Genomic DNA, 26,113 nt, shown 5'->3' on the forward strand with positions numbered 1-26,113 from the left:
ACCCATGCGAAGCTGGGGCGGGTCGTTGTTTTAGTATATAATTATGTTATCAGTTTCGCTAAAAGATAGTTTGTACCAAGCCAAAACCTAGGGCCAAGAAAAGGCAATATTTAAGGTCATTGCCTCATAGAAACCCTAGATTTCAAAAAAGCAATTTCTCAATAGTTTTAGTTTAACGTTCTAAAACCTTTTGTTAATACTTCCGCGTATACCGATATCACTCGCTTTTACTACGGTTATAAACCATTTATGTGCCATTGTAGCGTACGGACACTGAACCTGGGACCTTACGTATCGGGAAATGTTTTACTTGTACTAGCTTGGACTTCATTTCAAACGTAGATTTTCTATTTAATGGGATCTTAGTTTTTATATCGATTGGTTAGTGTTTCATTTATAGTGCAAAATCAAGATTTTTCTGGTCCAAAATCATATGGGAGTAAAGAAAGCGTCTCTGTTAATACTACTCTCAACTTAGATCTAATAGATTTAAAAATAAATGTCTCCTAAAATCCATACAACGTCTGGCCCAATGTGGATAAAATTTTTCGTCACACCGCAGATAGAAGCACTGTGGATAGACTTCTGAAGTTAGGTAACGAACAAAATACAATAACAAAATGAACCAAGAACAAAAACTACACTAAGAAAAACGACAAGAATACCTCATTGAATCCCAAGGCGCCCAGAACGTAAGTAAAAATGCTAAATACGATTCCTACAATAATGAAGATTGCGCATCAGCCGGCATCGAACCTTGACCGCGTTCCCGCCATTTGTCAAACTTCCATAATTGTCCGACTTAGTATTACGTAAGGAGCATTGTCAACCACGACCATTCGACCCACTGTGTAGTGTACAAACACATTTGACGAATTATTTCTTCTTATATTTACTTAGGAACATATTTACCAGCAAGACCGGACAGTTCTTTGATAAATCAAATCCTCTGAAACTGCGATCCTGGGTCAAGAGTTTGGCAAACCCCTCTTTAATTTATGGAATAGGGGACAAAAGAGCAGACGGTTCACCTGATAGTAAGATCAGCAGCCATGGACACCCGCAACACCAGAGGAGTCACAGGTTTATAGAGTAGTCTCATAGATTAGCAATGGACACTCACGGGTTATTGATAATCAATATGATGATATTTACAGACCAACTACTCCCACGAAATTTCACCCACTGCTCGGTGGTCCCCTTGGTCAAAGAATGATAAATAGACTGATGAACACAAAAACAATTTATCTGAACCAGTAGTTCCGAAGAGTATCACAAACACGACATTATAATATTAGTATAGACAACAAAAATTTTGTTCAAGACACGCGTCTAACAGTAATCCGAAATGCAGAATGGGAAATCCACAGAATAATTTGTAAATATGTATTATAGCTGTGTAGATAAGACAAAAACGGATAATCTGTAAATAGATTTTAAATGTTATTTAAAGATAGGAAATAAGGAAAACACATTTATTGACGATGATGATGATAATGCTTATTTTTATCTACAGGCGTTTCCTAATTACAATGAGGTGAGAACTGATTCTGATTCAGAATCAGTTACTGACTGCCTAAAAATCACTCCGTTCCTATTCTTGCTTTTCGAGCCGGAGCCCCGGTAAATCCGCACCTCCAAAGAGAATGCTAACCTACACATACTACCTAAGTGCCCTTACCTTTTTAAGTAACCATAAAAGTTTACGAAAGTATTAGTTATTTCATATGTAATAACTTTTAATCGATATAGCTGAAAATGCACTAATAGAAATAATCTTATAACAATTCGGTTGCTACTGTTAGGTTAGCTTAACACTCTAAGTATTATTGTTCCATTAAAATCCATAATCATTCGATTTCAAACGCCAAATCACTCTGTACTCACTACCAACAGAGAGACACAATGTTATAATAACATCTCCAGCAATCACAAATTCAAATGCAATGACTGATCTTGATTACAAATCACGCTGGCTACATAAAGCAATAATATAAGAAACATCTATGGACATACAAGACAATTACGATAAGAAATTAACAGGAAAACTTCGTGTAAATAAATAAAAGATCATCGAAATCAATCATCTTAGATAAGGACTTTGATGACAAATTATTTAGTACCTATACAATTTCGGTTAATGATAGACCAAAGTAGAAGATCCGGGAAAATTATGAATGATTCAGCTTTCTTACATCCATCATGATAATTTTTCCTCAACTAGTTATTAGTGTTATACCTACACATCCATGTTTAGCCAGTCATACCTACGTCTAAGTAATTTGGATCTAAGAAAGACACGAGAAGAAACAAAAGTAAGAACAGACTTATGAGAATTTTACCATCAAACACACAGGAGTCTTGCCTTGAAATAATTTTGAGATGGAGAAATGACAAATGGCATTAAATCCGTAAGGACACCATTGCGGAAACGAAAAATAAATAGGCTAGCTTCCTAGAAGAACTCCAAAGAGGAAAGTGGAAGAGAGAAGGTAATGAAAGAGGAGGATACTCCCATCAACTAAGTTTACAAGCATACTCACATGTAAGTCACCGATACCCAAGTAGGATATGATGGCAGAATGAGCGAATACCAACTGCAGGACCACTACTAGTATATGGCTTCTCATTTTATATCCATATTTGTAACCATCACTGTTTCAAATAACATAATGAACCTGACAGAGGGAGAACTGTTTAAGTAAAAATATGAAGTGATGAAACTCAAGAACGAAGTGGTTTTGGGAGCAGAAAACGTTATAGAAAAGGCAGAATACGAGGTTAGAGGTGATGTACGTGATATTATGGATAGAAGAACAATGAAGCAACAACGTCAATAATTAACAGCAGAGAACATAAAAGTGTTTACTATAACAATAATGGTCACTAGTAAACATGTAGTAGCGAACGCTGAATTATAAAATGATCGTGATATATTTAATATCGTGTTCTATGGCAGCCCAACAACGGACATATAACCACAATGCAGTAATCACGGTATTAATACTGACTCTCATAGAAACGTTCAATATTTGGTCATTTTCCGCTCTGCATGGCTCGTAATTATTTACTTTTATTGCAACACGGTAGTACGCTTTTTGATCACCAATGACGTTTAAACGGTTCAGTGTTACGTTCGATACAGTTTACACTTGCAGGCGATCCGACGTTTATTTGCTTTATTACTGCGGATTGGCTTCGATTACTCAGAGCTAAAAGACTTGTAGGTACAGTTTCAGATATCTTACAAAAACAGGTGAAGTAATCACTGAAGAAAAAGTTAAAGATAGTATTGAGGCGTCGTCAGATGAAACATTATGTAAAATTGATGATTTTGCAAAAAAAAAAACTTTTTATCACTTTGCACAACACACACCTTCACACCCCGAAATTCAAGATTAAAATAACAATAAATTCAAAAACTGAACACGACCGTTATCCAAATTCGAAATACAAAATGGAACATCGTTATTTTTCAAATACGTTCGACGAGTAACAATGGCTGCTTGTTAGCGTCGGTGGCCGTCGACTGGCCGAGCGGCGCACTGGCTGTTTTGAAAACATATCCACCTGTAAATGTTGTGGCTAGACTAACACACGGTCCAATTAAAACTAGATACAGACAATAGAGGTACAATTTGATACTTTGTAAACTTTGGTTGTGAACATTTGACATCGTCTTAACATTGTTTATGAGTATCAAATCAGTATTATCTCTTTAGAAGAAAGTATTTACAAAACATTTTGAGGCTTAGGTCCGTCGTGGTATGGCAAAAAATTCATTGTCACAAATTTTATAGTGGCCATTTATACCATGCTACCATTTCCTTAGCGTTTTCTATTCCCCACAAAAGAGTATAGAATATGTATAGCTGTATTTTATAGTCTTCATCAACCTAAAAGATCATCATCATCAACCTAAAAGTACTGAGTAAAGAGCTCTTCTCGCGCGGAGAAGGTTTGAGCATTAATCACCACGCTTGTTCAAGGCATTTTTTATGGTATAAGTCGGTAAACGAACAGACGGATCACCTGATCAATCGCCGCCACCACCGTAAGCAATTACCGCCGCCCATAGACACCCGAAACACCATAGGTGTTACAAGTGCGTTGCCGGCTTTTTGGGGGTTAGGAATTTAAGGGTTGTTGGGGAATGGGGATTAAACTTAGGTTTCAGGTAACCTCACTCACACAACGCAATCGCCATGCGTTGCATCTCTTCACAGAAAACCGTTCTGTGAGGCCGTGGTCGAACCGGCCCATCGTGCTGAAACCGTGCCGTTATTATAAATCCAGGTTTCCTGACGATGTATTTCTTCCACTCTTACAGCAGAGGTGAATTTCCAGTCGTTCTTAATCTTTCAAATCATTGTTAAAGTAAACAGTGAATGTGTGGGCGGTGACTGTTCATCACGTGAGACTACTGTAGTTACTACAGAGTAAGTACCTACTGTTTACTACACCGGTATATTATAAACTATCTATCTTTGTGATACATATTAACGTGCTTTGAATTATTTTTTCATTGGAAAACATCAACCTTTGGGACTTCATGTTTATTTGTTTTGGTTTTTTAAAAATTTCTCAGTAATAGCACGGAATCTGGTAATGTGCCCGGTATATGGCAATAGGCTCTCCACCTATTACATGGGACTTCCAACATAAAGTAGGTGTACATTGTACAGTGGCATTACGTGCCATAATGTGCACCTCTGCCTACCCCTTTGGGGATAAAAAGGCGTGGCGACGTTACGATTCATGCTTTTGATTATCAAATTAATTTTCATCATCTACGCAAAACAGATCTCTTCCACGGATGATTTCAGCATCAATATCAACATCCTGAGACTGTTCACTGTTGAGCCATGGCCTCTTCTCACACAGAAGGTTCGAGCATTAATCACCATGCTTGCTGAACTGATGATTCAATATACCTACTTAATTAACCATTAACCACAGTGGTACAGTAAAAAGGGTATTCCTTATTACCTTTATGATCTAACACATTGTACATAGGGAAAATAGAGTAATATTTAGTTCATGATTGTAGGAAAGTGAGTGGACTTCATAGCGGTTGGAATTCTTTGCCAATTTGAACGTCAGGTATTCAAAATAAAGACAATTTTTGGATTTGTATTAGATTCACGTGTTCAGATAATTTACATTAAAACACTTTTCTCTGTCCATCAGACGGTTCAGAGAATAGGGTCTCTCTTGTTCTAAAAATACACTGATTTACTTATACATCCTTCTATCAAAGAGATAATTATTAGAATATCTTCAAATCAGCTATCGAGTGGAATCAATTTCACATGACTGAACGTCCTTCACAGGCGCAATCACAGCCGGAACGAGTCGCGTGCGCATACGACCTCCCCACCACACAACAATAACACACAACCTTATATACTAAGCCATTAAGTCTAATTTCCTTTACGGAAAACCATGCAACCAGAGACACGACACGCAAACAAAAAACTACTGAACAACAGAGGATATAAAGTTCATTTTTGATTAGAGATAGACCCTAACGAGTTTCCCCGACTGATTCACGAGTCTATAATGACGGAGTAAAGTTGAAATTTAAATGAATCGGATGGAAGTTAGAATGTTATGTAACGAGTGGTGTGCATGTAACACATTTTTTACTTAAACGTGTTTGTCATAGAGGTTATTATCGGTCGATCGCGTACGTTGGAAACGACGGAAGCTGATGCCATTGAGGATGTTTAGTTGCAACATGTTTGTAATGTATGAAAATATGAAGAAAATACAATAGGACTTAGAAAGTAACCCTAATGATTGGCACCTGTGTTTGTAGAAGCTGAGGACAAATTACGTAATGATACTACCTACTACCAGAAAAGATGATCTTAATTACATATTGTATATTAATAATGCACTAGACTATAGTGCATAGTCCATTTTAAAAGGCAAAAGAGATCTATGCAGAAGAGCAATGTTAGGGTTGCAAAACGTATCATCTGATGTTTCTGCCAGTACCACCACAAGTACAGGTGACACTAAACATAAAACCCAAGCCCCATCTGCATCCACACCAGCAAATCATCTAGAAATCGCCTTCAAATCCACCACAACTTTAATACCTAGACAATAGAGTCGCGAATACGTTGCAATAATTTTAATTTATGTCTTTTTGTTCTCTGTAAGAGGCCAATGTCAGTGCATGATTGACTAGCTACGAAGGCTGTGAGAAATCTTATTGCTAGCCATTCAAAATGATGGTCTTGTGAACTGAATGACCTTGGTACTCAAGTTAAGCCTGGTAGTAGATATTTTTATGAAAAATGGGCTATTATAGCCGACGGCAAAGGTGACGCGTATGTCATACGATTTTCGCAAGACGTTAATGTTAATGAGATGGAATCGGATTGAAATGGCTACTTTATGAAGTTTTGAAAAGTAAAATCTCAAGGTTTTAATTGCAAGTCAAAGGGCGGAAGTTGTAAGCGTTACGCTGAGCTGGCTAGCGGAGCTGTGTAGAGGACAGACATAGCTTCGGACGACAATTAATGGAAGACACGGACACACGGTGTAAGGTCATAGATTAAACTAAACGACGTGGCTAACGTACTCACTGTACTGGAAATATACCTACTAGCTAGTATAAATAGGCAACATAATGTAGGTATTCTATCTTTACATTTAATTTCAAAAATTTCAAATGGTAACTGAAACCAATTCGTGAAAAGCGAGTGTCACACTTTAAATCAATCACTCGCTATTCATCACTATTGATTCAACTCAGGGGAAGAACCTATTGCTACGCCACATGCCACTCTGGACTCCCATTGAAGATTAATGAAAAAAAAAAAAACAAATAATATTGCCAAAATCGAATTCGAAACTATTTGTTCTGCTAAATCGACGAACGAGACAACCTGTATTTAAAGATTCATATCAATTTCATGCTATAAAAAAAGTGAACAGTTTTAATTGTACTACACGTGTCATATATTCCATACTATATCACAGCCACCCATCAGTCACCATTGATAGATCACACAATCAACATAAGTGATACATTTGCAGTGTCAAAGCATAACGTGCGCAGGCGCAGTTGGCGAGAAATCGTCCGGAACTCGGTCATGGCGCGCGCGACTGACATGCGGGCTATGGCAGACCTTGACTGCTGGGTGGAAACTGGTAGAAAATTGAGGATTTTAACGTTTTTGAAAAAGGGATGTGTATGGTGAAGTTGATGCAGATGAAGTTACAAAGGGAATGGAAGAGATATTGCATGTTTTGTGAACATAGCTTTTTTTAAGGGGGCAAATCATCGAATGTCTTCTCTCGCCTTGAGCGAGGCGAGGGGGATTGTCAGACTCTTACTGACTCATAACCATCCAGTTCCTACCACTGCTTTTGGATTGGCGTAAGGCAGTCCGCACGAACATAGCATGACACTCGACTGACGGAACATCAGGACATTTTTATGCTTAATAGGATTAATTATGAATGTAATTATGAATTCAATTAATAAGATTTTAAGTGTCACAGAGCCTGAACGTATGCTATCAGCTCACTATTAGAATGGCATTAACAAAACTGATGACAATGAAGTGTTTTAAAAGCATGCCCTAACCCACCTTCAAGCAATAATTGCAATATTCTCTTAACCCTCAACAAACACAAACAAAATCCAATGACAACAGATTATTACTTAACCGCAGTTTAAAGCTAACTGCTATAACCTAAACCTCAACACTTCAATCGATACTAAAACTAAATATTAAGACGATTGTGATGGCGGTCACAGCAAACATTATGGTGGTATACGTGTCCACATCAAGCTATACAAAACCAGTATAAACTGACCGTCGAATGTGCGGAAAGATCATACAAAGCGAGACCATGATAAACTGGTTGCTTGTATAGCTCTATGAATGTCCAGTATAAACTTCGACAGCACGGTTGGTGCGGTGGCTGGGCAACTGGCTGCCGCGCAATGGGTAGCGGGTTCGATTCCCGCACGGAGCAACTCTTTGTGTAATCCACAAATTGTTGTTTCGGGTCTGGGTGTGATGTGTACGTGAACTTGTATGTTTGTAAACGCACCCACGACACAGGAGAAAATCCTAGTGTGGGGCAACGTTTAAAAAAAAAAAAAAAAAAAGCAAATATATAAACTGACCGTCGAATGTGCGGAAAGACCATACAAAGCGAGACCATGATAAACTGGTTTTATGGTAGGTAAGACACATTTGTCATGCGTAAGAGTCGATGTGTATTTGTGGTCACCTCAGCGGTTAAGACTTACCTTAATTCTAAAGTTAAGCTTCTTGTCTTCTTTAAACTGTCAGTTTTTTCGTGTTTTTGGAAATAAGACCAGAAATCCGATTTGTTTTAAGGTTTTGGAGGTGACATTTTATTTATTTAGATGGTTTGTATGTTAATCGGATTAGCATCTGTATGGTTAATGTCTTTATAGTATCATGTTGCTACTCGTTTGTACAAAACGTATTATTGAAATGAATTAGAAACATAATATGTAGTATGCCTTCGATTTTATTAACGGAGTAACCTAGTATTTTTATCCCAAAAGGCCTCAGAAAAAGTTTTAGCCCATCGTATATATCAATTTTAAAGTCTGCAATAACCAACACTAATGATAGTACCTAGAGCCGTATTTATTAAAACTGCTATCCAAAAATTATGGTTCAAAAATACTCCGCCATTTTTTTCCATTTTTGAGCTATCTATCAATACATGCGCACATAAGTTTAGCAAATAATAGCCAATAAAGAGTCGCTGGCTGACATCGGGCACAAGGCCTTATAGTACTGTGTACCGAGCTGTACTGCACGGCACATCTGCTAACTTTGTAGCCCTGTGCAGTGTTTAGACACGGAGCCATGTGACAGACATTGTCGAAGGTTATTTACGTTCAGTAGTTTAGGAAGAGTTTAGAGACACGGGTTTTAAGGAATGAAGAAATGATTGAAGATACTTTGATGTGTGGTTTGAAGAGGATAAGGAATGAAGAGCTGATGATGCATACAAAGATCTTTGAATAGGTATATAAACTCTCGCTTTTATAGACAAACTCTTACTGCCGCACTCAGAGAGATTTAATGATTACTTAAACTATCCTTAGTAACGATTTTGTATCGAAAACAATTGCTAAGGACTGGGTTAAGTAACCATTAAATGACTCTGAGTACGGCGATTAGAAACTATCATATCAGGGAAAACAGCTCCAATTAGTGTCCAATTAAAAATCGATGTTTAATTAAAAACAGAAAAAAAATGTGAGAAGATTTACAATACTAAATAATATAGCAAAAAAATACACCACGATTATAACTATAGAACAGTTAATAGATAAACCGACAAAACAAACCCAAAAGGGACACATCAATGACAACAACACACCGAAGCTACAAACACAGAAGTTGACACAGAAAAAAGTCACGTTCGTCAAGTTTAAGTTAAAGTTAAAGTTTCGCAAGTAAGGGACGTTGTAGCAACTGGAAGCAATTGTTCAACTACTGACGTAGGTAACGTTACCGCCCATTCTTGCACATTGCCGCATTGAGACGCCAAAATGGCTGACTGTCATACGCTGGATGAATTTGTTTAGGGCCCGTTGTGAAAAGGTTGGTGACACGGCTTTGAAGTAATTATCTATAGTGGTCAGGTTCTTTTGTCTTGCTAATAGTGGTCTGAGCTTTAAATTGAAAGTTGATGAAGTGTTTCGTTGGTCAATAGAGGTCGTAAACGTGATTGAAAAAGAACACACTCTACTAAATCAAGCCCGATTTAGTAGAGTGTTTGCTTTCAATAATTCAGTAACTGTATTTAATCGGGCATCTGGCTCAGTGTATGTACGCTTAAAGTTAAACCCTATTTAAAATATAACTGGCAAATTGGTCATTACATATGATAATAAAAAATGATAAATGATACATATTTATTTCTGCAAGTAGGTTACAAAATAACACTTTTACACGTCAATATTTGAAATAACTAGATGCATTTCCTATCAGACTACTCTGAGCAGAAATGCCGAAACAAATTCAGAGGTCATAGTCTCTTTTAAAGTCCAGACAATCAAATAAAGGATAATGTGAGTTTAATTATGTGCTCTCTAAAAACCATAATGTGATATTTCACCCTTTAATCGGAAAACAAGTTGTGGGGTATTTTATAATGACCTTGGCTTAAACACTCATCTACATCATAGTACACTTCTTCCACATAGAAAAAAGGTCGGTCATCAAATCCTGCCCATGCTGCCATTGCAGGTTCCTGCATTCCAAAGCCAGCTGGCACAATCGAGGCGACAGTTCTAACCTCAACATCTTGGGTTACTGAATGCCACTGACCTGGCTATTTAGTAACCACATATTTACTTTGTACACCTACTACCTTCTAATATTGTTGAGGAAATCGTATTTTTGATAGGAGAACTTCAAACAACGAATTACAACGTCACGCCTTTTATCCCCGAAGGTGTAGGCAGAGGTGCACATTACGGCACGTAATACCGCTATGCAATGTACACCTACTTTTCACCATTTGTGTTATCAGTCCCATGTAATAGGGGGTGAGCCTATTGCCATATACTGGGCACAATTCCAAACTCCGTGCTACTACTGACATATTTTCGAAAAGCCGAAAAAGTCCACTAATACTTTACCCGACCCGGGAATCGAACCCGAGACCCCTTGCCCGGCAGTCACACTTGCGACCACTCGACAAACGAGGCAGTCAGTATTTTAGAGTTCATAATTGAGTTACTAGTGAAAGATCTGGTGCTCTTAAACGGCTTATATGACCAGAAACCATAAATGTGACGGTAGCTAAAGAAGTACGTATTGTAAGAATCGTAGTAGGTGGCACACTGTGGTTTCTGCCCCGCATGGGACAAAGGTATGACGGGCATGAGTTTATGTATGTACTTTTTTTTATTGTAGTGCAATACCAAATAATACTGTTAATTTAATAGCAGGCAAATCTTATCTTCTTATTCTAGACATCAGAGCAAGAATTTTTAGAACTTGAGACGGGATATTTACCATGTTCATTTATCTCTATGAGTTTCCGATTATTTCGGCACTTTTGCAAGCGCCATGATCACGGATGAACTGGAGTATGTGCGGGTGAATTTTTATGAACAGACAAATCGGTCTACCCTATTTCTAGTGTGTTAGTGACCATGTCAGTTTAAAAACGTACATCAGAGCAAGAAAAGCTTCAATAGGTAAATGTACATATCACATTTGCTTAGAACAATAAGATCATCCCATAATAGTACTTATAAATAGGACTTATGGGGAGTATAAGATTAATAATAAATCCCATTGATAAACGACATATTCTAAACTGTAAATAGATAGCTAGTTCAACTAGAAACGTCACAAGGTCGCATCGAGGCATTATTTGACCATACAATTATCGATGCTGTGACGTGCTCCATTCAGTATAACCATATTAAATCTTGGTGCGTGGTCTGATAGTGACTCTAGATAGTTTTTAGGATAATCTAGGTTGATCAAGACTACATTATTTGTTGCAAAATACTCCTTAACCTCTCGTATGCCGTATATAAGACAACAATAGAAAATACATTGTGTCTCGCATGGATCCACGTTCCAAACATACGAAGGGTTAAATAAAATGCCATTTACTTCTATTAGCAACAACGTCACGTCTTTTATCCCCAAAGAGATAGGCAGAGGTGCTCATTACGACACGTAATGCCGCCATACAATGTACACCCACTTTTTACCATTTGTGTTATAAGTCCCATGTAATAGGGGGTGAGCCTATTTTACTTCTATTAGGTATCTATTAAAACTTCTAATAAAAGATGACTTAGAATGAACATCACAAATTGCAGTTGTATTAGTACTATAAACAAATAAATCGGTAAAAATTATAAAATCGATATAATTTGAACATTAAACCGATTCAGGCCTCATACAGATTCGACCGTTCAAGCAGCGCTCGCGCCATGTGTAAACAACAAGCGTTGCCTAGCAACCAACACCGCCATGTTAGTTTCGCCCGAGTGCGAGAGAGACTGACATATGTAATTCACACAAGTATGAGTGAGATGGAAACACAAAGGGTTTGTTGAACGATAAAGCCTGCAAACACATAGTTCACGGTAGATTTGACGAGTACTTTTATTAGGGAAATTATGACTTCCCTGTGTTATATGGAATTGTTATATGAACTGGCTGGGTTCGCTTCCTGGGTTGTAGACTGTAGTCGTAAAAATATAATAACGTTACGATTTAACTTAAACTTGTCCTTTGACTTCAGTTATCGGTAGCTTTTATTGGTAAATTATTATATTGGAAATAACATATAAAATACTGCAAACATAGAAAAAAAATAATTGAAAAAATAACCCGGTAATAGGGATGATGACGGGGTATGAAAAATTAAAATCTATTTAGTCCGTCAGTTAAGTTATCAAGATATCTTCGAAAATATTTGTTTCAAATCCCAACAAAATTTAAAAAATACGTGTCGATTATTATAAAATACTACAAGACGAACATTAATAAAATTAAAATTACTCATCTACCCTATTCTCCGACGATTTTTTTCAAATCCAGAAATTGACCAAAACAAACTTAGGTATAAATTGCCTCACTCCAGACTTTTTTTATAGAAAAATTCACACAAGCAAAGTCATCGACCGACGGGTTGCAATAAGACAAACATGGAACAAAAAACAAAAAAGGGTAAAAATTTGAAGGCACAAACATTGGGCCACCCGCAAACTCATTCTCACTTTTGAAAAACTCCGAGAGTCCTGTGCAAATAGGATGCTTTGCGAAACTGTCTTTTTGTGGCCACGACCGATATATGAGACTAAAACTGTAAAATGCTGCAGTACTAGGTACTTCATTAAAAAATGCTATAGAATTTATAACAGCAATTAGTAATTGGTCTATTCTCAAAAATTAAAGACTAAACAGTTTTAAAGACTGTTGATGAAGCGAAAGGTATGTAAGATTCGTAGCAATTAGCGTTCAATTATCTCTACCTACCCCCATGGGAGATGCGAGCAGTCAGGTTACCTGATGGTAAGCGATCAGCGCTGCTCATGGACACCCGCATCACCAAAAGAGCCATAGGTGCATTGCTAGCGTTTTAAAAAGGTTGGTTTGAAGGTTATATTTGTTCAGAAATACTGCCGACGACAGCTTATTCCACAGTTTTGCGGTGCGAGGCAGATAGTTTATTTTCCTATCTTTCTTAGCTTACGCTTTCTTCAGCTTTTCGGAACGTTTCATACCAAACCTTTTTCCTCTATCTCCAATTAGCTTAGAATAGGTATAATGTACCAAAATTATCTATAAGGAAATCTTTATTAAAAAATAATCCGTATTGACGATGTCCGCACAATAGTCAGTATCGGAACAATTCGCAACTTACTATGCATCTTTCTTAAGATAAATTCGCTTACGCTTTCTTCAGATTATTGATAAGTCAGATACCTGACTATCCGTGTCCGTGGGTATCTGAATGAATTCAGCACTGATAAATAAAGTCAGGATGCGACCAATTCTTTTTCCTACATCGTCAATGAGTTTAGAATAGGTATAATGTACCAAAATTATCTATAAGGAAATCTTTATTAAAAAATAATCCGTATTGACAGTTCCGCTACAATAGGCAGTATCGGAACAATACCAACTTAATGATACATGCCTGTGCAGATTAAGATAATTCGCGTCGAGTGACTAATGTTTTCAACTCACGGCATAGTACATAACTATTTAGTAACTTATGTACTTATGTAAGTAACGTTAGCAGACAAACAAACTTGGTTAGAAAAATCTTTATTCTTAATTAACACAACTAAGTCTTTAGAATATTGATATCTAGAAAATCACAGATTCGTACTATATCAATTCTACATTTAAAAAAAATCACAGATTGTAAGTATTATTCATCCTACATCCTACATCTGTGCTGCCCATGTCACCATGAATGACATATAGCTGCATAAATGGTCGTATGCAACATTTAAATATTCCGTCTCCAAAAAACATTGCAAGTTAACTCATTCGATCTCTAGCTTCATGTGTAGCGAACGCAATTATTCTATTAATCTATTATTATCTTCGTAATCAAACAGTAAAAAATCTTTGAAGGTGTTCGGTATTTCTACTTCACTTTTGTTCTTAAATACTAATTTAGAAACATTTTGACTTCTGTTTCGGGCATCGAAAAATGCTGTTTTCACACTTGAGAACTTGGGGATTTCTTCTACTAAATCTAACCCTTGTTCTTTTATTAATAAAACTTCATTTTCGTAGATCTGTTGAATAGGGCGACCATCGGCAGATTTGACTTGTTCTTTTATTTTCTTCATCAAATTATAAGTATAAAAAGTTTAAATAGTTTAAGATTATTTTTCTGTCTGTACAAAAAACAATTATAAACTGCAGTGGGTAGAAACCGGAATATATTTTAGGTAGAATACGGAAAAAACAACTATTATTATGATTGTGGGTAGAACACGGACTAAGATTTGGGTAGAAAACGGAATAAAATATTTGTGGGATGAAAACTTGGGATGAAAACGGAAACACCCAATGCCGCTGAACAATTTACACCCACTTCTCACAATTTATTTTGTAAGTCCCATGTAATAGGTGGTGAGCAAAATGATTCAATGAAATAAAAATAATTTCTACCTGTTAGTATGAATGTTGACTTTACACAGGTAAGTAAGATCACAACAACCATGATAAATCGTCAGTAGTATGCGAACAACGCAATAAACGACCTACCACAATTCTAAAATAAACTAAGGCACAGATCAACGCATAGATAGGGGAGACAAAAGATCAAAGATTACATCATTCAGCTTTACAATATTAGGTCCACTTGCGACACCCGCCGACGACGGTATAGGTAATTTGAATTTATTTAAATTACAATGACTGGAGTATGTATTTACTTGGTAATGTTCCTTTATTGTTGGCTGAGGTTAACAGGGGTTAGGTTACGAAATGTCGCCGGTAGCGCTAGTGAGCCTCACTTTGTAGATTTATTATCTGTGGCAGTGAAAGCGGAGACGTTTCTTTTTTTTCTGGTTACAGAATAGCGCGGCTATGGAATCGTAATTTTTGAATTTGTAAAGGATTTCAAATTAGGAATATCTTCATACGCTTGTGTTGATCAGTATCAGTTCGGTTCTCATAGATATTGATTACTAACGCCTCTTGTATTTGTTAATGTATTTCAAAACTTCTTACTCATACTGCAGTTCATGACTTAGATAAAATCTACATCCTATTTAACCTAACGTATGCATCTACGAGCAACGTAGAGGGTCTGAAACCTCTTCTAAAATACCTTTTGTGTTCACAGCTGACTTTCCATTGAAAAAACAAAAAAAAAGAAAACGTATAGGCTTAACCGTATGTAAGTATAATGTAGAATTTTAAACGGACGGTGTCTTGAGGTCGACCAAGTTAACTGTTCTTACGCGTTAACACAATAAGGTCGGACAGAGACAAATATGAAAGAGCGCCTCTTTGAATCACCGAAAAGAGTTATGGTAACGAATTGTCTTTGAAAAATGCTTTTGACAACCTCCAGTGTTTGTAATATGACATATGTGTTTAACTTTGTCGCTTCTGTGGAACCTGTGCATGTATCGTCTGTCCTTTAGAATTCGAAGACTAATTTTAAAATAGAAAATGGTGCGTCAGAATTACTTGGAACTAATGATTAGGATTCAGTGAAGCATAAAAAATAACGAGTTATCGGTTTTTAATAGTATTCATTGACAAAATTAATTAAAAACTTGAAACTCTCTACTAAAAAAATAAACTTAATTCTTCATTAATACAAACAGCACTTCCACCAAATTCCACAAAGACTGTTACAATAAAACCTCCTTAGTTACAGTGCAAATACTGGCCGTTCGGCAATTAAAAAGACAAACGCTCGGAACACTTGACAGGTGTTTGGGCGCGAAACCCGCATTCTCTTTTTAAAAATGTATCGCGCGGTGTCTCATTCTAGTCACGTTCAGTTTAAACATGACCAACATAAGTTGAGCTGGGAAGCTTTAATGAAGTTGTTGGGTTAAACTCAAGTAAAGGGTCAAGTTAAACTGGTGGTCGTAGCACGAGTTTAGATTATGTGTACGCGGACAGAATGAAGGCAAACGCTTTAAATAGACGATTAGGACATGATACACTGCATGCAGCGTGCTGGCTTATTAACATATACTTTTAAAGAGTTATCTCTTCTTGCGACTGCAAACCCGAGTAAAATAACTCTTATATTAAAAAAGTAGAGAGAGAATGTCCTTTTTTATAGTCTTCCTATAACTTCCTATGACACGTCTATTGGACATACTTTTTTTAAAGGGGTAAAATCATCCAATGACTTCTCTCGCCTTGGGCGAAACGAGAAGGAGTGGCGGACTCTTACTGACTAAAAACCACCCCGTTCCTACTGCTTTTCGAGCCGGAGCCTTGGTAACCTTTTACGTTGTCTGTAGCTCCGAATTGGACGTACACTTAGCACAATATAAAAAAACTCCATAAAACTCAACTCGGGAATGGAACCCGAAAATCTAACTCTACAGTCATACTTATGATCACTTGACTAGCAGTAACCATTAGCCCGTTACGTAAATGAGCATGTGCCAACGGCTAGCCATGGGGGCTACGAAATGCGGGCACATGCAGATGACGTAGGAGCTGGTATCATTTAGATCGCAGATTAGAATTATATTGCACACACGGTACGTGGAAACACAAAGTTCAAGCCAAACCAACTACTGGTTCTGGTTCTGTTCCAACTGGATTTTTAACGTCAGTTTAAAAAATATTGTAAGGGAAACCTTCTGCGAAATCCAGACAAATAAAGTACCTTTAAAATTTTTGGCTTAGTTCACTTACTTGTTATGGTTTGACACCTATGTAAAAAGTTAGGTATGTCATAGATATATTTTTTTTTTTCAGCAAAACCATATAGTAAAACTTTTCGGCAAGATAAAACAACCAATATAATAAAACTGGTGGAAAGCCTTCATAGATCACCCCAAGTGCAGTTTCAATATAAAATTACATAATGAATATAAGGAAAAAGTGTACCGAAGCTGCGGACTGCCCCTCAAAGAAAAAAGGAAAATGTATAAAGATACAGTGTAGCATATTATAATAACCATGTGGATTAATTAGTCACAAGATTAAGGTTATATTGTCAAAGAGGAAAAAGAATGGAATCAATCATGACTTAACAAATTAACGTCCAGTCACAATAACTTAAATTACTGGAATTGAATTGTGGAATTTTGCTTACTAGGGGCTTGAATTTTGATACTTTTCATATGGAGTTTATGTCAAAAATTATACCTCTGCAAAGTGAATTTATGGGTAGGTCATTAAAACTAGCCCTTAAACTATAGATTCGTATCTAAGCCAGTCAAAACAACGGAGTCTAAGGTGCTTACCTTAGACTACAGCTACAAACTACGGCTAGGCCGACCTACAACTGAGAGTAGGCACGTTCTCAACATAAACCTCACCGACAACCTTCGAGCATATGCTTTGAAATTACTTACGTTTCTTAAACACAATAATTCTATCGAGATACATCATTTTGTTGTGTGCATGCATGAAAAGACTGATGACTGTTGATAAAGCGAAAGAGGTATGTAAGAACCGTGGCAATTGGTGTTCCATAGTCTCTGCCTATCCACATGGGAGCCAGGTGTGAGGTTATGTATGATGTGTATGCTATGGTAACCGTAGAGGGCGAAATTATAAAGTTTTGATACATTGATCTCCCAGACAGTGACGATGATCGTTTGAAAAGTAACATTACCTTTTTGGTAGTTTTATTGCGAACCTCAGAGGGAAGGCTTAAAGAGTAGTAGAGTACGGAAGTTGTCCATTAATATTTTAAAGTTTTTACATGAAACATAACGTATTAACGTAGCAATTATCATTCCATTGTAGACAGGCGTGAAGTTATGTATGTATTTTTATTATACTGATGCAAGGAATTACATCCAGTAAGGAATTACATCCGCCAAATGCCTGAATATCAAGAATAGAAGATCTAGCTCAATGGCATGCTCTTGGAGAAATTATGTTCAGCAATGAACGAACTGAGACTAATGATTGATGAAGGACAACAACTGACTGAACCAGAGTCTAGTCCACTACCACCAGATTAGAAAACTTGTGATTATATAACTCCAAAGCCCCAAAGTGCATAGCGACACAAACATGGAGTGCACGCACAAGCACGGCGCGGCAGGATCATGCAGAGTCAACACAACTGTGTCAACACATGCAGAATGCAGGCCCGCTCGATTGTTACATATACACACACACAAACATACATCTACTGACATGTATGGTATTATGGTTTCATAGTACGGTGCCAGTTATTATTTATTATTGTTTTTCGTTTAGGAGTAATTAGTAAAGTATTTTGATACCGAAAAAGTCATATCATATTTTTATAATAACTATCGTAGAGAAAAGTTCTACTAGTTTTGAGTCACAGAGGGACTCTTCATCTTCGCTTACCATCAGGTGACTCGTTTGCTCGTTTGCCTCCCATTCCATAAAAAAAGAACAGCATGCGTAAAGGCGACGACGGTCAACGAAACGGTCACGGAAATTTTGAATCCCTAAAAATTATGTCATATTTTTAGGGATTCAAAATTTTACTCAACATTCTACAAAATGTAATTTATATAAATAGTGAACAAACAGTGTACTCTTACTCTTGCTTCTTTTTTGGGCAAAATGGGCGTAAGCTGTTTTGTAGTAGCTGGTGGCAAGAAAGCACACGGCCCACCTGATGGTAAGCGGTTACCGTGGCCTATGAACGCTTGCAACACTTGGGGCATTACATGCGCTTTGCCGAACCTTAAGAAACCTATTTACTTCCTTGAAGTACCCCATATTATACCCTACTATTGTAGCCCCATATTGTTATGGTTCTCGAATTACCGTTGCTAGTCAATCTCTTACTGGTATCTACTTTCCTTGCATATTATAATACCTAAAGCCTTGCACCTAAAAATAACTGGATCAATTTCATATTCATCTAGATCTATTTATACTTTACAGACACCATCGATTTCGAAACACCATTCAAATGTACAGATTTTTACAAACCAAAATACATGTCAAGAAGTCAATGGACAAACATAATTACAATACCAAAACGCTTACAACACTCAATGTAAAAACTTGGTCAACGAATACTGAAATCGATTTTAATATCGATTTGAAATTCCTAGTGACACCTCTTTGTTTGTATTCGATATTTTTCAATCGATATTTATATCGATTTGCATATAATACAGGTCGAATGGACGATGGTCTTTGACCTTATTTAATAAGCTTATTTAATGTCTTTTAATTATATATACTCCACATTTTAATTTCGTTTGACTTTGTAACGGGATTATGGCTTCTAATTCCGTTGCCTTTTCAATCGAAGTACGATTGAAGGTTTTGTTTTATACTGCTGAATTTAAAGTTCTCAGAAACTTTTGTGCGTTTAGGCTTAAGTAATTTTCTCCCGCATTAAATTCACCGAGGGAAGTGGAAACTATCGTTTTCTTTTTCTTCTCTAATAAAAGCTTCTGATTTTTCGATGCCGGATCCAAGACTGTCATTCATGTCTCTAGGACTTCAGTGATCCGGTGTTTCCATGGTTGTATCTACTACAGATCCTGATTTACAGGAGTTGCAGCGGTTTTGGGAGGTAGTGGCCATTACAAAAAATACTTAGAAAACCGATTAGCAGTTGATACAATAGTATGTATTCAATTTTCTTCATCCAAAAGTTTATACCCCGAATTCAATTCAAATCTATTCACTACTTTTCGAATGAAGGGGTAACAAACATCCATCCATTACTAGCATTTACCCTTTTTATTCCCAATATTTTACCTACATTACATTCACAACGCATCCCAACAAATAGAAAACAAAACATTAACGTCAAATTGCAATAATTCCTGTTTCTGGGAATACAGCGGTACCGTTTGTGTATCGAGCTGACACATGCTAGTTACCGAGTTACATGTAGGTAACAATATCGATAACGTTCTCACACCTCTGTACTGTGCTGTTCCACATATTTGAGGCCCTTTACCTTGCTTACTTTGTGTGAATCTTTCTAAATATAGAATTGTAGCTTAATATGGACTTCTTTGATGAACTTGGACAGTTTAATTTTTGACTTAGGGAAGAGCGGTTTGATTAAACTCACTACCGTATTAGAGTCATTTAATGATTACTTAACCCAGTCGTTAGCAATTGTTTTCGGAACAAAATCGTTGCTAAAGAATAGTTTAAGTAATCATTTAATGTCTATGAGTGCGGCAGTAAGATATATTTCAAAATTTAATTCAATCTTGATCAGTTGTTTGACATTTTCAAAAAATATTTTTTATTTCTCATGCTCTCTATCTTTTTAAGATCGTATCTAATTTCGAAGCTATGTAGGTTACTAAAAATAAAGTAAAGAGTATACTTAAACCAATACGGTATACAAACTAAAGACTAACATTTTCACAAGTAAAATTGTATGTTTGTAAAGATAAACAATAGATTAAATCGATTACCAAGAAACCACTCATATCTTACTATCCATAATTGAAATTTCGAGTAGTATATCTACAGCTCTTAAAGTTATCAGATAATGTAACCCAGATTTAGTCAGAAAACCCACTTTGACAGGTTTTAATAAAGATAATGCAGCTAAGTATGTAGGTACTACACCTGTGGCAAGAGTTTTTGGAACCAAAGGCGAAAAAGTATAAGCGTTCGAAGTAAAATACGGACGGACAGACAGACATGACAAATCTATAAGGGTACCGTTCTTTACCATTTGGCTACGGAACCCTAAAAAAAAAAAGTGTAAGTGATAGAAGAGATTTCTAACAATTTATATCTGACAGATGCTTTAAATGATACTCTAAAATTTAGAGCACAAGCCAAGGAATTTATTTAGAGTCTACCTGCCGTACTCAGGGAAATTTAATGATTACTTAGGCCTAAGTGCTGAAATACTAAACATGACAAAACACAACCAAAATGACTCTGAGTATTGTGGTAAAAGCACTCCTTGGCTTAAGCCGAGGAGTTGAAATACTAAACATGACAAATCTCAACCAAACAACACCATTAGACTCCCAACACTATCTATACAACAAGACAGACAGACCAACCATCACAATAACACAAAACTGCAACCAAGTTCCCAACTCCTTGTGAATTCCCACACAAGCAAGGAAATCAGCATCTATTGTACAAGTCCGCGAGCAAACTGAATTATTATTTTCCAAATTTTTGACTTTAAAACTGGTTTTTAAAAGCATAACCGGTATTTGCGTACAAAAGGCAGCATTACAATGGTAGCAGAGATTACTTAAGATCGCATCTGTCTCAGGAGTGTTGTAGACGTTTTACATATTATACTCGCTTCTAAGTAATGTTTGTGCTTTGGAAGAAATATATTATTAACGTTTAGGTGAACATTAAAATCGAGAGCGAGGTTTTGGTGGAGACATAGAAATCATAACTAAAATGTCAGTCTTACTGTTGCACTTAGAGATATTAAATGATTACTTAAACTATTCCTTTATAACGATTTTGTTCCTAAAACAATTGCTAAGGACTGTGTTAAATAACCATTTTTGACTCTGAGTACGGCGGTTCGAAAGGCATGAGAAGTATGATTTTGTCTCACTGAACATTTCGAAAATTGCTAAACTATTATTTAGGAAGACAGTACAACTGGGAATAAATCATAACGCCTCAAAAGAAATATAACTAAGCAAGCTAAAAGTAAAACTCTACCAAGATGAAGCAAAAAAAGGGGGAAAACACAAATTTAAAACAAAATTTCTAAAGTTTTTCATTTCACCAGAAGTTATGGAACAATAGTTTTAACATGGCAGGCGGTAACACATCCGGCACTATCAGCTCCTCTAGTGAATCGTGACGGTAGATACGTAGGTGACATACTATGCTAATGACAAACACCGATAACAATGGAAAAGTAATTAAAATTACATAGAATAGAATAGAATGGAATAAAGTGGCGAATTTCGTCAACCAGTCTCTGTTATCGAGGTAGCAACTGATTCTTGTGTTTTGGGGGTTCTAGAAGTTGATTTATAATGATTGTATCATCAATGTGGTGTGTTGGAGAGTCCTTTTTTTTAAAGGGAGCAAAATCATCCAATGACTTCTCCCGCCTTGGGTGAAGCGGGAGATAGTGTCAGACTCTTACTGACTAAAAATCACCCCGCTCCATATCCTGCTTTGAGCCGGAGCCCCAGTAACCTGTTAAGTTAGAGAGTCCTACTGTTTGGATGATCTGTAAATCTTTTGGTTAGGAAAAGATTTCAATTTTTGCTAGATTTGGGATATTCTAAATTGTCGATAATTCATCTTTTAACTAGAAAGACGGTGAAGAGGCATCACAATATTTGAGTATTAACCTTCTACGTCATCTACCACCTGTTCTGTCTGCGTAAAAACAATACAAAATTTATAAGTCTCCAACCAAAGTCATTCGGGTTTTATGGCCAACAATTATTTCCAACAAAATACCGCATATATATGACAGAGCTACGTCTGCATATTATATTTCAGTGCGATCCGTACAAATAAATAGTTCTCTCGTGATTTTCTACGTAACACGCCGAGACAAATTTTGCAATTGTATTATTTGTACTTGTATATGTTTGGTTAGCATACATTCTTTCGCCACAGTCGCTGTGTAGCTCTAATTTGATTATTTCTCGGTTTACGCTCATATATTTGTAAAACTCAATGTTCTAACTGAACAATCATTGAACCATTTTATGGACACAGAAACGTGTGTAAGCAAAAGAAATTATCAGAAAATATCGTACACTAGTAACGCCTTGGCGATGTTCTACAGATAACACTGCATGCCTGATAACGAGAATAACGGTCGGAACCCGTTTCCCGCCATTTTTACTGTCACGTTTGTAAATTCTTTATCTGTAGAGTAAGGCCTCTATGGTCTATTTACTTTTTCTAATTGCGTTCGAAATTCGTGACGCGTGATATATTAAAGAGGTTTAATGACGCGATATAAAACTTGGCGACGAATTAACGTTCGTTTAGCGATAAATAAGTAATTTTGAATCGTTAATTGTTAGTAATGAATAATGCATGAGTATTATAAGTTGGCAAAACGCTCGACGCTGTATTATGTACAATTTGTCGTTGAGTTATTTTACATAATGAAAATGTTCTTGAAGGTGATGAAGATAAGTAATTTTTGTAAATGAATTAACAAAGACTCGTCCTTACCATACGTGTTCGTACGAACATTAACTTTGCGAGGCGTTCACTGAATATTATAGAATTTAAAATAGTTGAAGATACGTTTAATCTAGGCGATTTTATGGCTTTAGACTTTTATAGCAGGATAAAAAGTGCGTAAAGTTGTAGGTTGAGGTTTTGAAACGATGATTTTATTGCTAGTAATCGCGTGAAGTCACGAAACTTGAGTAAAATAGTTCTCAGCAAGGCTTTTGCAGAAAAAAGATGTTCCATTAATAAAATCGGTATATGAATGGTTTTGAACACTGACGCGACTCAAGTCGTTGTGTCTACGTACTTAAATACTAGAATCACAGCTATTATCAAGCGACGAACTGCAACCGTAAGAAAACTGTGAAATTAAGCAATAAAAGGCCATCGGCGAGTACCAAATGACATTGAGCGAGGTAAACCGTCAACGTATTACAATTGTAATCTGTCATTGGTTTGGTACTTGTAATAAAATTACACATTGCATCGACACGCGAGGAGAACCATTGTTCGTCAAACGGCTATGTAGAAAAAATATACATCTTTAATTGTGCATGATGGAATTAAGTTGTTTGGTGCGCTCATAATTAGTGCTAGCTTAGGTTCTATGCTCATACTAAGATTAATTTAACACATTAAGTGCTTGCACTTTTATTATATGTTCATCATCATCATTTTGTTATATGTTCAATCCTTAACTAACAATAACCAGGTGATACACATGTATTTTACCTAACCTTTCAAGGAATAAAACGTGTGACAATTCTGATGATAAAAAAGAGCTTTGGTCCGAGTGAAAGTCCTAGAGAACTCCTGCACATGGTGACAATTTTGGACAAGAACGAACTGAAAAAAACACTATCGAACTTTCTTTTAGGACAATACATGGATTACAATAAAAGTTTTTCAACAAGGACAATAAAAATGGGCAACAAGCTATAAAGGCAATAATTTTAATTTATCAACCGCCATCAGGGTAAGAATAAATAGAAAAAACTCGTATTTGCAGTCACGAAGAGGTTGTAGTATACCCACAAACGATGCCAAGGCTGGACTTAAACATAATTAGTTATTTTAAACCCACTTGTGTATTTATTGGTATTTCAATTTAATTACTCGACGATTATATTATCTTTGCAGTAATGTGTTTGACAGTGGTCAGGTGGCTGTGAATTTTAATTTTCATTAGGTATATCGAGTTTTCGCCTAACATACATATTCAGGGACTTTGGTAGCCAGGTAGAAAATTGTATTTAATTCTTCTGGAATTTCAATAATGAAATCTGAGGTAATTTAACAAGCAGTACTATGGTATATATGTCCTATTATCATTACCGTAACTAAAGCTAAAGTTAAAACTCTTGTGTTCCACTGAAAGTCAATGTTTGCCAATGCGCTTGGCCTGAATTCAAACATTCTTATCCTAACAAGTCACTCGACGTTTAAAGGTGTGTCCTGAAACGTACGCCTAATCGCTCAAAAAGTACCTAATCTCTAAATCGACGTAAGTAATGACAAGTCTTGACTTCACGGATCGCCATGATAATGAAAACTTTATCATATTATCAATAAGATATCTTTTACCCCGTCTACAGCATGCCATGTGTACATACTAATGTGAATCATTAGTTATCATATTATATATCATCGCCACCAGATAATAAATCCATTGACTGAGGTAATGAGCAGTATATTTGACACATTACAAAGGAAGTGCCAAATATGATGTCACTTGAACAAATATGAGTCAGGAAAAAAATATTTTAAAAAATTACGCTTGTGACCTATGCAACCGTACAGCAGAGTGCTAATCAAAGACAAACAAAAAAACTGGATAAACAATAGACAAAAAAGGCAAACATTACAAAACTCACCTCGAGCAGGCACGGATATCCTACCCGCAAACATAAACCGATAACCTTATTTGAACTCCGCCGTCACTTTAGAATTTTTGAAAATTCGAACGTGCGCTATCAAAATGTTTTCGGCTCGGGACGTCCGCTCGCGACGGCGTCCACAGTATAACTGAGTAGCAAGGCGGCGCCTGCGACGCTTGAGATACGCCTTCACTCACACATGGAGGGGCGGAACACACAGGCGCAGGAGCAAAGCCTGCATGAAAATGCAACGTGTTCTACGAAATAAGGTGCGACAATTCAAATGAATGAAATTTTAATAAAAAGGAGCTTCTGAATGTTTTATATTCGGGATTGCATCGAATTAGACCTTTGAACTGTTCAAAATTCTTTTTAAATTCAATACACCGGTCGAGTCGGTGTGTAAAGAATAATATTAATAAAACATTTACCAACGGATATGGGTTCTTGATAAAGAAACGTAAAGAGCAAATTAATACAGAACTCTGGCCCTTGTTGGTATAATTAAATTGACAAAGAAGTTACATACATACATACTCGTATTCTAAGTAAGTATTCAAATGTTGAGTAAGTCATGAAAGACGTGGCTTTCAGGATCAACTGAGGAACAATTTACAGAGAATACAGGTAAATATGACCACACAGAGGTACCCAAACTTCTAATAAACTTTCCTACATAAGGCATATGGCCTTAATATATCAGAGAGATATGAGATTGTAAAAAAAAAACATTTTTTTTTAAAGAACGATGGCGTTCCTTGCTCATTCTTCTCCATTCGAAGCTACTCTTTGGGACGCGCACTTAACTTCACTGACAGACAGACTGACGGATAACTCAATATGACGTTTCAAAAATGCCTAATTTAGGATTAATTGACTTTGACTTTGACTCTT

General features: G+C 36.5%; 1 protein-coding gene across 3 annotated transcripts in view; it reads right to left on the minus strand.

Annotated features, from left to right (window-relative positions):
* LOC118276679 (thyroid receptor-interacting protein 11-like) overlaps positions 1-26,113 on the minus strand; it is a 64,526-nt gene that overhangs the window by 21,420 nt on the left and 16,993 nt on the right. Inside the window, exon 1 of one of the 3 annotated variants that reach the window (XM_050699918.1) lies at positions 2,544-2,645. The exons of the other annotated variants lie outside the window; for them this stretch is intronic. Within the exon in view, the coding sequence (XP_050555875.1) occupies positions 2,544-2,630 (87 nt within the window). The 5' untranslated portion in view covers positions 2,631-2,645. Of the gene's footprint in view, positions 1-2,543; positions 2,646-26,113 lie in introns of those variants that run through there. 3 annotated transcript variants of the gene reach the window in all.

This window comes from Spodoptera frugiperda, chromosome 17 (genome assembly GCF_023101765.2).
Source record: "Spodoptera frugiperda isolate SF20-4 chromosome 17, AGI-APGP_CSIRO_Sfru_2.0, whole genome shotgun sequence".
In the NCBI taxonomy this organism is placed as follows: Eukaryota; Metazoa; Arthropoda; class Insecta; order Lepidoptera; family Noctuidae; genus Spodoptera; species Spodoptera frugiperda.